At 34.7% G+C, this 14107-nt stretch overlaps 1 protein-coding gene across 6 annotated transcripts; it reads right to left on the bottom strand.

The window, feature by feature from the left end:
• Positions 1-25: 25 nt before the first annotated feature.
• LOC117164577 (uncharacterized) lies at positions 26-14104 on the bottom strand. 6 transcript variants are annotated; one of them, XR_013058746.1, is made up of 6 exons: positions 14021-14104; positions 13174-13269; positions 9001-9207; positions 7760-7908; positions 1851-2101; positions 26-666 (listed from the first exon to the last, which is right to left on the bottom strand). XR_013058746.1 is itself a non-coding variant. In XM_076619709.1 (5 exons), exons 3-5 carry the CDS (start codon positions 9104-9106, stop codon positions 640-642), a joined length of 282 nt encoding a protein of 93 aa, XP_076475824.1. In that variant the 5' UTR covers positions 9107-9207; positions 13174-13269; positions 14021-14104; the 3' UTR covers positions 26-639. The 6 variants fall into 6 exon arrangements, 2 of the variants coding, with proteins under 2 accessions (XP_076475824.1, XP_076475823.1); XR_013058747.1 differs by having other exon boundaries at positions 13174-13266; XR_013058748.1 differs by lacking the exon at positions 14021-14104 and adding an exon at positions 13411-13767.
• Positions 14105-14107: the final 3 nt, after the last annotated feature.

The raw sequence follows: 14107 nt of genomic DNA, 5'->3' as shown, positions 1-14107 counted from the left end.
ATATGGTATTTTTATATCAGTATCGTAAACATTGTAAACCGGAAATCTTTTATTACACACGTACATATACAGTCAATATTATTGTTACATATAGTGATACATACGTTGATCCACACATTAATTAAATCCTCTATATAGTATTTTTACTTTGCTATCTTGAATAGATAAATAATCTCGAATATAGACATACAGGTACAGTTACGTTGATATACACCTTTGTACAATGTGTCAAAAAATTTGAACCGCGGTGTCGATTGGTCATGACCTGCACTACTGCTCGAAGGGATGAGTAGGAAGTCTCCTACCATCGTGGTGGATAGATGACTGTGTGCGTGAGGAAAACATAGCTTGTTTTATTAGAGGGCTATTCGGATTTTCCTAATGGGTGCATACCCGCTTTCTCCGTGTTTTAAGTGCGACTAATAAACCCAAGGACCTCTCTAAAAACCGACTGTGTTTCGAGAATATTTTTAAGCTTTAGAAATTCTTCAAGACAAACGGATTGAAGACACATGGCGAAACAATACAGGGAAGTGAAAGTTATGGTGGGTCCTTAGGTTTATTGAGGGTCGAAGTGACGTTACGCAGGCTGGTTGTTGTCCGGTGGCGCGAGCTGGCGCGGGCTGGCGTGCAGATGTTTTAGGCGGCGTAACAACAAGGAAGATCCTAGAAAATGAGAAGGGTGGATTAGAAGAACGAAGAAAACTCGAAGAAGATACAAAAGAAGAAACTACAGAGACAGAAGTCAATTCAAAAGGTATATTAAATAATAAGTGCGATTTACTTGATACCGAAAGAGCTATTGAAATTAATGATACGGTTCAAGATATTAAATTTACTGAAGGTAGAAGCCGCACTCAAAATGATATGGAAGATGTAGTAGAAGATTCACAAGAATTATCTAGTAAAAGTAAGTTATCAGAAATAAGGATTGCACTTAACAAAATTGAATATACAAAAACTATTTTACGGAATAAAAAGAATTCATTAGAAAGAGAAAGAGGAGTAAGGGAAAAGAAGAAAATGTACAGACAGAAATTATTTCAAAAAATATATCAGATGATAAATGTGATTTGCTTTAGAAAAAAAAAAAAAAAATATTATCCACAAACTACATTAGGAATTTATCTATTTTAGTGAGGAGAAAGAGAAAGGATAGAGGAGTTGATCAATAGACTGTGGATTTTGAAGCGTTTATGAAAAACTTACAATTTTAATAAAATATTCAATGTAAAGTCTTTGTTATAATATTCAGATAGATAGATGAAAAAAATACTGAATTTGCATAATTACTCATGGCTTATTGATCAATCATGCGACTCGTTCAGAGGTAACTCGAGTTGTAAAGGCGACAATTTATTAAAAATGGTATATCTGACGTACGATGCATTTGCTCATGTTAAACTATTTAAATATGTATAAAAATCACGCGAAAAAAAAATCTACTGAAAATAATGTTGAACTAGTTAATAATAATAAATCATATAGTGAAACACAAACCTTAAATCAAGATTTTAAGTTCAAAAAAAAAAAAAGAAAGAAGAAGAAAGAAGTTGATAAAATGACAGCAATAAAATGACCAAAAATTGAATTACGATCCCGAGCATCAACTCGCTGATCTTCAAGTAGAATGTTCCGACAAAGACAGGACGACACAAGAGTTCGAGAAGCACATAGAGGACATGAAGGAGGAAGTGCAAAAATTAGAATTGCAACTCGACGAGTTACAAAAAAAAGAAAAACACACACGCACGTAAAAAGAGTTCAATCTTTTGGAATACAAATGGAAGAACTAACAATAAAATTAGAAGAAATAACACAGAAGAAATAAGTCACCAATATGAAATTACCTGATGGCTGATGTTGATCGTTGACGTTTATAATGATTGAATTTCGTCCACGGCGCCATCTGGATCCTTGTTGAAAAATTAATATAGCCGCAACAGCACCATTGAGCTCATCACGTTTGTTGGTGAGTCGAGGAGCTGGAGGATTTCTCATCCTCAAGGACATAAATTTCACCGGTTCCGGTAATGTTTTTTACATGGTCCAAGCATTCGAAATCACAGCATCGCTTTCCAAGACGAAATTTCCTGCATGGCTGTAATAAACAGAAATCGATCAATTGTACAGATCAATCGTCACTCGACTGCTCGAGAATTCAGGTCATCCAGAGAATAGAATAGAGACGTGGAAAAATGTAGTGCGATCATCGCAGTGGGAGGAAATAGGGGGATAGGGACCAAATGAATGAACGAGATGTTAAGGACAACTGACGACAAGTTCTTCTTTTGTCGAGAATTGCATGTTTGTGAATGGTTTGTGGGTGGTTAGGTGGAGAGAATTGAAGAGTTTGGAGGTGACTGGAAGAGTGTTTTGGGCAAGGTAGATTGCAGAATGGTTGCGGTAGCATTGTGTTAATTATGGGTTTGTACATGTAATCTTTGTATGTATCACTACATAGAACCTAACGTATATTTTTAATAATACATCAGAGTTTTAGTTATTTCATAGCTATGAATTTTATACTCTATAATCTTGACGTTTTATTTCACAGAAGCGTTTGAATATCCATAAAAATTAAATGAACCAATGTATTCATTATCTTATAGAGAAGATATATTATTTTTAATTATGTTCCAATTATTTATCATGATCCTGATTTCCTTATTCTGAAAATTTGAAAGGAAGTTTTGTAGTTTGATACTTTCAGCGACAAAGGGTCAATATTGCTTTAGTATATTTCGTCACATATACATGTATATCTATATATCCACCGAAAATGCGCTCTTGTAGACAAACGCTCGATTCGCGTCATAGCTTTTAAAGCTTGTCGCATCTCAATCAGTTGGAAAAAGTTTTTCCTGTAGCATATTTTATTTTTACGAACCAACAAGGTCTTTGTTTATTTCCTTCTTTTTTTTGCTCTAATTCCCCCATTGTTTTTTCAAGGATAGTATTTCAGAGCCATTAGTCAAGTTCATTGTAACAATAAACGTACGTTTCGGAAATATTTTGTGCTGTGAAACAGAATACACTAAAGTTTGAAGGTCACATCGATTTTCGAAAGTTTATAAATGGAGGTGTATGACAGTATCACCAGCTGTTGCTGTCCCCAAGCGCCAAAATACGTTCTGACTACTATTTTATGTATCTCACAGAAGTATGTCTTCATTCATCATCTCCCATGCCATCCACCAACGTGTTCTTAACATGTTATCTCCTAGTAAAATATTGATGTTGAGTCAGATATCCAACTGAATAATCTTTTCGGTGTCTACTATAAGACATTTAAAACCAAGGCTCGTACACACGTGTGCTTATGCGTCAGATGTAATACTTAACAGGAAACCTGCTTATATTAATATTAAATTTATGTATAGTAGGATGTTCGACCTTTGTAAAAATGAAATTATAATACATACAGTTTCACCGTGGAAAAGTGAATCTTTCTAGCATGTCCACGCAAATGCAGGGTAGGGGAGGACTGTGCATGCACCAAACAACTTTACGTTCGTAATTTTTCACACAAATGTACAACTGTAGGGAAAAAAATTATCTCTGATTTTTCGGATGTTAGGAATCGACAATATCGCATAACGGAATGCTGTGTTCTACGTATTCTATTTTTGTTACGAAAGTGGTACAAACGAAGTCCACATAAGAATAGTACAACAAAATCGGTTGAGGTTAGGTTATCGTGCAGATATCGCGGCTTTTGCATTGCAAATCACGCAACTGCCAGTCTCGTCGTTCCTTGTAAACGAAAGAAAGGTATTGTAATCGGTCGGAATTAACATAAAACTCGTCGCATGCGACCATATGGCCTGAATGGTGAATAAACGAGAGTAGAGCGCGAGCTATGTGATTCTAACCGTTTAGGCGGAAACTAATGATTGTAACCAGAGCCGAGATATATGCCAATATTACTTTGCTCGACAAAGCGTATAAGATGAGGAGAGAATCGCGATAAGGTAGAACAAGAGACAGATATTCTCTACGTAAAGCAAGTCTGTCAACTAGATTGAAATCCTATAGCTATAACTACAGTGAATCCATATTCTGGCGAATTGTCTTTTCACAAATGAAGCTTCTGAAGAACGGAATTGATACAATAACTACTGTTCATTCATAACTACTGTTGTAAGAGTCTATATATTTGTCTATCTATATCTATATATATATCGATCTATATATATTTGTCAGAATGTCATTTTATCAAAAAACCCATCCTCTGTAATCATAGTTTATTGATTATTATAATCATTATTAATTTAACATTTTTGTGTACATACAAAATTTAAATTATACCTCGCTTGAGAACAAAAATTCTATTTATTTTCCTAACATGTACTAATAATTATTGATCAAACTAGAAAAAGCTGGAGGAGATTACATAGGAAGATTACTTAGCATCTTATATTCCTATATTTATGTATAGTAAAATGGCTTGTATCCATTTTCATGAATTATAACTGACATTTCAAAGCATTCATGTAGATATGTAACTCTCGTTAATTAATAATTTAACAATGCGTCATGAAACGTATCATTTTCGTTTCTTCCTTTGTTTCGTTATACACAGGAACGAATTTGTAAATAAAGATGTATAATCAACGATAACATATGACAGCGAGTATAATAACTGTCAGCAAAGGAAGAGGTCGGTAAAATGATTGTGGTTCAGTGTATCGGTAAATAAGCTTTGTCAGACGTTGCCGGGGGACTCGGTGTCGGTGAAACCGCGTCGATGAAATGATTGTCAGTAATTTAAAGATAACCCAATTTATTGATCTGTCTCCCTTTCATGGCGTTGTACGTCTCTCTATAAAACATATTCTACCTCGGAGGGCTGAAAAATTTAACTTGGTCTCACTGGACTGGACTGTAAGTAAGAAAATTGAAATGCAAAATCCACGTGTGAGCGCAACGGTTTAGATGGAAAGTTCGATAGGACAATTATATATATTAGCCTGAAAGAAAGCTCGTGGCTTCGCACGCAACACGTAATTTCCCTCGCTGAAATAATCCTATTACAACGATACGATTTAAAATTTTCCTTAACAGACCTCGCAATGTAATTCTTCATCTACAATTTTTTATTCGGCCTGAAACAAGAGACTTTCGAAGCCTTATAGAGTCTCGCGAATCTAAAAGTCAGGTTTCAACGTATTTTCGCGTCTTATTCTATAATACTGAAGACATTAAAGGTGTTAACGATTATTGTCTCACGATGTACGTACATCAAACGAGTACTTACGTAAGAGACGAATGGAAATGGAAACAGCCGAGAATAATTGAAGATAATTTGAATACGTTCCAGGCTATAATACAATTTCTCGTGAACCGTAATTGATTCGCAGAAGGGAATTGCTGCTTCTCACGACTAGCAAAGTGTTTCGCAAAAAAAAAAAAAAAAAAAAAAGTAAAGAAAAATGGTATCGGAAGGATAGAAAAAAAGCGGTGGCCTACATCAAGCAATCTTCATGCCGATAATGCATTTATTATTCAGTTCGTTCATTTTCTATCGCGTAACAGACACTGGGATAACTGACAGAACGAGCGTATAAATCTTGCATCTCTCGACCTGACTTCTCCCGATGGAAAAATATTTACTGGTCTGGAATCGTGCATCGCTAATTGGTAAAAAAGTAATAAGCAAGAAAGCAATTATACTACCGGATTGGTATTTCTATTTTATTGGAGATTAATTAACCTGAGTAAACCAACAAAAACTTATCGAAAATCAATCGAAATTAAATCACCTTTTCAAACAGGCTATAAATAGCCAACTAATATTTGCAGTAATAAACTTCACTTTCGAATAAAGTATACGCTCTATAAATTGTAAATTGATAATTTCGTTATTATATCATTTTTCTTAATCTAAACTGAATTCAGTGAAAAGAGCTTTCAATTGAATTACACACTTCATTAGTTTATGAATTATATTCGTTACCATACGTACAAAAGAAGGTTGACTGGTTTAAAAATTCAAAGGGTAGAACCTCCAAGCTCACGATTGGAAACAGATTCAGTTCAATGGTTTAATTTGCCATTTAATTGAATTCTCTGGCAATTTCAGCGAACTGTGGGCTTTAGAAGTGTCCAGCATTCAAAGGTAAGACCTCCTCCATCTTTCTCTTTCTTTCAGTTCCAACCTCAAGTAATTGACCTGTTAATTCGACGCTATATTTACATGCTCGCAAGGGATTCAGACGACTTCATTGCGTTAAATTCGCAATTTAGCAAACACGAATGTCTCAATCAATTTGTAGTTCGAAACAAATAAAAGATAATCAATTTGTCGATGCATTTGATCGTTATGTTCATTTAGCATTTTTATAATAAAAGCGTAGAACACATGTACATACACATAATATTCCATGAAATGATTTATACAGACTATGAGTCTCGTTTTATCATATTATAAAAGAATGAATTTTTCCCAATAAATGTAACTTCATACAAAATCTCGTTTAAAAAATTCAGTTTTTATTCTCATCAAATTAATTTAATATCGGAATATGTCATTTTAGTCGTTATAAAAATTTTATGTCAAAAAGCGTTCGCAGATACATATATAAATAAATGTCCAATCCTATGCATTTATTTAAGCTGAAATCTGAACTTAAATATTTATTAACAATATTCTGACGAATATGTAATGAAAGATAAAAGCAGCTTTATTTTTTTTATAGGATGGCTCATGTTTTTTATTCATTTTATGTTTTTCGTTGTCAGCGCGTAACTACCTATCAGCCGCATGAATGCCAGGTTTTACTACTCAGAAGCGAAGAAGCGAAGAAGCGAAGAAGCAAATATACGTTACCTTGCATGGAAAAACGTTAGATACATATAAAAGTCATAACGTAGCTATTTACACATGGGGAATATTTATTTTTGTATGAAATATTTTTGCTTCTGAATTCTCATTATAAATGTACGTCCATTTCCTACGTTAAAGTACGTCTCTGCTTTGAAAACCTTCATTTAAATATAACGGTTAACAAAATATTATTAGAGAAATATTAAAACGAGACGCTAAAAGAACATTTTAATAAAGTACAAATGATTATTTGTTCTTTGTTAAATTACACTGCTGTAACTCTAATTTTATTAAATTCAAAATGAATCATTTATAAACTGAACCGGAATATAAAATTTTATTCCGCAAAAATCATAAAGTTGAAAGTTAGGAACGAATAACAAATGAATAACCTAGTTTCATTGAAAGGCACGTGTACGCCAATCCGCGTAATAACTTTGACACTCCAATTATTATAAAATATGTATCCTTAAGGGATTTTTTTGCGCGAATGCAAAATACTTTTCATACGTGCAACTGAATAAATGGGGCGTGATTTTCAATATTTCCTTTTGTAGAATTTATAACAAAGTAACTTTTTCACAAATGTTTTCGCTAACATTTTTACAACGTAAATGTCTTCTTTTGTAATTAATAATTTCAACATTTCTCTGAACAGTTTCGTTGCGATAAAAAAAATATACAAAGCTTATGACGTGCTTGTTTAAAAATATTTATACGGAACAAGACTTTGAATTTGTCAGACCAATCGTTCTAACGAACGAATAAATTAAACGACTCGTAACAAAGAATTATTCCTGTCCATGTTTCTCTTTGTAAAAGTAATTCAAGGCAAGTTAGATGAATCGCTGTGTACCCTATTCGCATTAACGGTGTGCTTTAGTTTCTCTCTGGTTGTGTTAAGTGTTTAAGTAATGAGCATATACTCACTACGGGCGGGTTGCATACGATCGATATGCACCACTTCAGCCTCGAATTGTAGCAGACGCAGAAACTGCAAACCGAAGGCCCCGGCTCAAACGTAAGATCATGTCGAATGGTTTCTCCTTCAAAGTCAGCACAGCGGTTGTTTGTAGCATCTGAAAACGATTCTCAGCTTGAATATCTTTGCCATTCGACGGTCGTACGCGCAGTTACGTTAACCGTTTCAACGCCACTCAGCGTGATCATGCTGTACGCATAGTGTGGTGAACTGTGTCGCGATGTTTGGTTACGATTGTCAATTCACAGCGCGCTCGGTTCCGAACGTAGCTTGTCGCTAGTCTATCAGAGTTTCCTCTCGTAATTACTTTTCTTTCAAATAATCGTAAACCAAATAAAGAAAAAACTAATGTATAAATTACCTCTTGAATTGGAAAACCAATTACAGAACGTCACACAAACAAAAGGTAAAGCACGAATATTTGGCAACCTTTTGACTCTTTAGTGTAACGTTTCTGATATAGCTGATGAAGTGAAGCGTGAACGCGTTGAAAGGTATGTTTCGACAAAAAAAAAGAGCAGTGCAATCGAGTTGATCGGCACTTCTCGTAAATAAATAAACGAAGCGCTATTGCGCTTCATGGTACAATCCGATACGGATTTTTAAAACATCCCTGATACTGAAACGGCTAATAGCGTTACGAAAACGATCGTGCCAGGAAATTTTTGATCAACGGATCCGCATTGCGGCTGCCACGATGCTTCTACGTAGCATTGATGCTTTATCGATGAAGCACGATTGAAATTGGATATTCGATTTCTTACTGGGGAGAGAGTTTTCATATCGTGTTTACTGTTTCACTTCGCAAGTGTGCTTTACAGTATACGTTAGAACTTGAAATCGAGCTATTTGAGTTAAAGTCGCTTGTAGCTTGAAATGACGTTTAAAGGATATAAGAATAATAGAAGGCTAAAATTCAAAAGTGTATATATACATTACTAATATATAATGGCTATAATATATAATATAATAAATAATAATGCCTATATATCGACTAATTTATCAATTAATTAAATCCGTGTATATCAAGTTTTCTATAATTTAGTACTTTCGTGTAACTACAGAAATTTGATGCAATATAAAACTTGATTAAAACAGCGATTCATTAGGAAACGAGAATAATGATGCAAATATTTTTTGTAGCCATTATATAGGATTTCGATCGCATAATTAATCAGTATCAACTTACCAGTCTTTAACGGAAGAACGAAAAGAAGGGCAGGCGGTACGCAGACCGCAATCATGATCATTTTCAAGTAGAATCTCAAACTGCCGTACATTTTTGAAAACTTCATTAGTCGTAAGGGATCAAAGGATGATGTCCGCGCTGCGGAAAATAGATGAGAAGCGGCTATTTCAACAACCACCGTGTAGGTACTGCACTAGCCAGAAGTATCTGCGACAGAAATCAGAATACACTCGTTTTCGCATGGTTGGATCAATTTCGCGTGGGACTAACCTGATTGAACCTAACGCGGGATAATTGCTCAACTCACGACCTTAACCAGCCCGCTTGATTCTCTGTAAATGCTTGAAATTGACGCTTGGATTCTTTCCAGATTAACTAGCTTTGCCCTCCCCCCCCCCTCCCGTTATCTATTTTCTTAGATCGACTTAAACTGCCGCAACATATTATCTTTCTTCTTTTCTTTTCTTTTCTTTTCTTTTCTTTTCTTTTCTTTTGATCTTTTAAAGCCCTAAATCGCTGGCTATTATATTTTGTACACTCAATTACTCTGTAAGTCATAAGTACATATGTTTTACAACGTTATTTGTCATATTTCAGTTAAACCCCAGAAAAGCCAGAAATATATTTGCAGCGTGTTTTAACGCGTCCCTGGCAAAGATCTCAAAAACGAGTTGCGACACAATTTAAAGCGACAAATAGCACCGCGTATCTCGTTGTGGTAACACACGGTTCGCCAGCTTTTTAAAAGCGCTCTCCGTTTGCTTTTTCCTCTCTTCCCTGTCTCTTCGTTTTTTCTTAACGAGCAAAACCATTTTCGCGAGGACGAGAGTACGGAAATGACGTACTGGCAATTTTGTTTTGCGATAATACAAGCAGCTCGGTTTCAGTGAATTAAACTTGGCCCCAAGCTTCTACTTATCCCTACCTTCCTTTCCTTTATTTTCCCTTCTATATCGGTTTTGCGGTTTTCCACATTTCCATCACAATAAACCATGTTTTTTCTCGATTTTACATGTTAGTCAATGATTCGCGGCAAAAGCGTCGACTGTAAAGATATTTGTAGTTGCAATAGCAACAAGTATGTTTTCTCAAATAGAAAATATTGGGAGCGTACACGCTGGCAAAACAATTCATGAATAGCTCGTCCTCTGCTTGTTATTTGTTTCGATACTGTTAGCAAACAAATTCATGAAACATACTGGTATAGCGTAAAATGAACATAAAAGTTTTGCGTACACTTGAGAGCTGAACTTTGGCTGTTATACGTATATTATATATATACGCACACAGTTATGTATATGTATATATATATATATATATATATATATATATAGAAAATTCCTTAGAACTTTGAGCTTAATAACATATTAAAATCATTAACATTAAGGAGGTGAACTTTACTTACCAATTACCAAAGTTTCTTCCGCCAAATAATACATAAAAATTGAAAAAGATAATGTAACTAGTTTTAACTTTTTTTTGTGTTATAATTTGAATCACTCGATTTATCCGACTGAGGATGGTCGATCGCAATCTCAATTTATACATATTCTCATCGCATGAAATAGATCACATGAGGGATTTTCAAAAGTCGATGGAATATTAATGGCGATTAATTATTTACAGGTGTATTCTGTGCGGCTAAAGCAGACACCTAATGAATTATTGAGTACCAGGAATGTTAGCGGTAAACAGGATTGCGGCTATGAATGATTCTCTAATGTGTATATTAGAGATGAATTTGATAATTTATCCTCATAATATGCAATCCGCTTTTAAGTGTAAATCATAATTAACAATTTCTGTTTGATCAAATATGAAGAGTGGATAAATCGATACGCTTAAATCAATATTAGAATTTCTTAACATTTTTATCAAATATTTTAGCACTGTAGAAGCATCGTAGTAGAGAAATATTAGGTTGTTCCAAAAGTTTCTTTCGTTTTATAAGAAAGTAATAGATGTACAACATTTTTCGTTTTATATTATTTTATTGAATTACGTGTGATCCACCTTTTTCCAATTTAATATAAAATAATATAGAATAACATAACTGTCATTTCTTTATAAAACGAAAGAAACTTGGGACAACCTAATAGGAATTTACTTTTATTATCCATTATAAAAATGGATTGTTAATCCTCTAGGAGATACGAACAATATAATTGCAATTAATAAGGAACAAGCTAGCATAACTTAAACCAGCTTTTGCAGAAAGCTATTAGCTGAAGATGTTTATTAAACAATGACAACATGAATTTTCTTAAGTACCCCATTTGGTACTTAATCTACTTCGTAAGTACTGTGTGTCCTAGCCTTCAAAGGATGCAATTTTAACCAGAATGTTTCACATTACCTACCCGTATTGTTTCCTTGTAATATAATTTATATTTACATTATCTACGTTACGTTACATTCTACGCGTTAATGTAATGTGATTTTTATTTCTAATCGAAGTTATTTAAAATTTGTAGTATCTCAATAAAAAATTAACAGCCTGCAAAAACTTCACAGAAGCATTAGTATCTTCGAAACTATTGAATTCAAATGGCTAATATTCTTTAACAATATGCACTCGACGACCTTTATCGAGAGAAGTATGTGACGTAATAGTTAAACTTTCAATTCATATACATATATCGTTTATGAAAAAGTAGTCATTCTGCTTTTGTGATCTGTGACACACTATAAATTCTCATAAGCTAACTAACGCGTAATCTTCTGTAACGTATTAATATAATATAGGTATGTATATCTCGACTTTGAGCAACCAATTGGTGATAAATAAGCTTTAGTACATACTCCTTACACGTAACAAGAGACCAGTTAACATCTCTGCTCTTAAAAGAAAAACGAAAGAAACTCTGAAAAGCTGCAGGGTTCAGGTCGAATAACACCAGCTCAGATAAATGACCCTCTAACTTACCTTTGTCCTCATCGACGTCAGTGATTTTAAAGCTAGTTATAAAGTGCACTTCTCAGCCAGCGTCCACGGCAGTCAATATTATTTAACGGGTCCTAACGCGATGTAAAAAGGGAAAAAGGAGGAAAGAAGGAACAGGGAAGCAAAGAGAAGAAACGAATTTTTCATTTTCTCGAAACTGGATCAAGTTTCAGGCTGCTCGCCAAAGGGTCTGTAGCTAACGAGACAAGATTAGACAAACCACGCTTTAAAATTTCCACAGAACTATAATAATCCTCGAAATCAATACGATTCGTCGATCCATCGCCTGGTTAAAAAATGAGACAGGATGAAGCTCACTAGTCGGTCTTTGAACTTTCAATAGTGCTTACGGCTCGTATACTCTAGTTTGAATGCTACAATGTAAGCCAAGTCAGCTGTAACTAGCGTTCGCGTGATTGTCGCTATCTATTATTCACGCGTTACACGTTCACCAGACAAACGCGTCTACCGGTTGACATTGTTTTCTGTCCTGAGTTTCAAAGCAATTATGTTGCTTCGTGTAATCAGATCTCGCCAAACTAACGATAAGTTCTTGTTTGATCTTACACAGTTACTAAAACTATACAAGTTAAACCAATCTAGCCTAAACAAGTAATGTCGTTATATATTCTTTTTTAAATCTATATATTGTTTAATAAACCGTGGTTAGGATATAGTAGCTGACAAAAATATTCGGACAAATATATTTGTAGAAACATTTTAGGAGTGTATTATGCATAGTGGCACCATTTAATACTGTACTGTGACTATCATGGTCGTGTTGGTATTATTCGAAACTAATCTGAAAATCTGTGTGGAATTTGTAAGATATTTAGTACGAGTACTGTGCATTACTGATATGTACACAACCGAGACGAGATAACGAAGGTACTGCTCTCCATCGTTCATCGCTACGCGTTGCTAGTAGCAACGTATAATGCATATATATCTCGCAAAGACCATAAAAGTACCCAATGGAACCACGTTTAATATTTGATAATAATGTCCCATTACAGTTTCGTCATTTTCAATTGATTAAACACGACCCTCTCTTTAAAAATTAGAAGATAAAATACGTAATACAAATCTACTCGAAATCTTTTAAACCTTACGGACGACTACTTATGGTCTTTAAAAGCAGCAGGGATTAGCAGAATATTAACTGCGGATTTTTCTCGAGAGGCTCGTAAGGATGAACAGCGACGAGTATCTAGAAGCTATGTACTCACCTGGTCAAGGAGACTCCAACACCAAGGACGTTGGAAGTTTCGAGAAGCGATGATGGAAACTGAAGTAGCACGTCAGGTCAACTCCGGCGAAAACTGCTAAAGAAAGAAAAATCCAACTAATTTGTTTCCAACAATAAAATGAAATTAATTTGTTTCACAAATTATTAACTGGATATTATTCAAAAATTATTCAAAATTCGCTTGATTGATTCACGGCCCGGGACATTTGGGTCATACCATTTTGGTAATGGACGAAAATGGCAGAAGGAAGAACGACCGTTTTTTTCATATTTCTCTTTCCCCGGGAAACGATGGAATGCCCGAGCACCTTGTTTCATTTCTTCTCGACATCAATTTCAATCTTTTTAAACGAAATATAATCTGAACGATGAAAAGTTCATTCAAATAATGCTCCGCGCCAGACACTCACGAAAATTAAGAAGAAACACGGAAAATTCGCGAATAAAACGGATTTCTTTGTCCCAGTGAGATAATAAATCTCGTACACGTATTGGTTTTTAAAATCAATATATCCACCAATGTGCACTCGTTTAACAAGGGTGATGGAACGTGCCAAAAATCTGTCAAGAGGGTCTTGGCAACGGAAGTGTCGAAAATGTCACAATTATGAATGAAAAATTCGAATAGTTGCTGATTTTACAGTCGAAACCGATAAAGAACTCCAGATATTCCCCCAATTAATTTACAATAAATTCGCGAAAATGATCGATTGCTGGCGTCATTGTATTCTAGAAAGATCGTAAAACGATAAGAATTTATTGAAAAAACTTATATTCGATGATAACACTTCTAATAAGAGTACTAAGAGGAGCGATTCTGTACTCACCTTTCTGCCTCGAAGTACCGAACGCAATTAACCGTCCGCCCAGGATGGAACCGTTCGGAGCTTTTGTAAGTCACTGCACGGCCGCTG

The sequence above is a fragment of the Bombus vancouverensis genome, chromosome 7 (assembly GCF_051014615.1).
Source record: "Bombus vancouverensis nearcticus chromosome 7, iyBomVanc1_principal, whole genome shotgun sequence".
In the NCBI taxonomy this organism is placed as follows: domain Eukaryota; kingdom Metazoa; phylum Arthropoda; class Insecta; order Hymenoptera; family Apidae; genus Bombus; species Bombus vancouverensis.
The sequence above is the reverse complement of the archived record's forward strand: the minus strand, read 5'-3'. Positions and strand labels throughout refer to the sequence as shown.

Coding starts and splice junctions, on each gene's coding strand:
- LOC117164577 (XM_076619708.1), bottom strand. CDS start 9,106: ATGAAGTTTTCAAAAATGTACGGCAGTTTGAGATTCTACTTGAAAATG. Junction 7,909..9,000: donor CGTTCTTCCGTTAAAGACTG/GTAAGTTGATAC, acceptor AATCGTTTTCAG/ATGCTACAAACAACCGCTGT. Junction 2,102..7,759: donor TCGTATGCAACCCGCCCGTA/GTGAGTATATGC, acceptor TGTTTATTACAG/CCATGCAGGAAATTTCGTCT.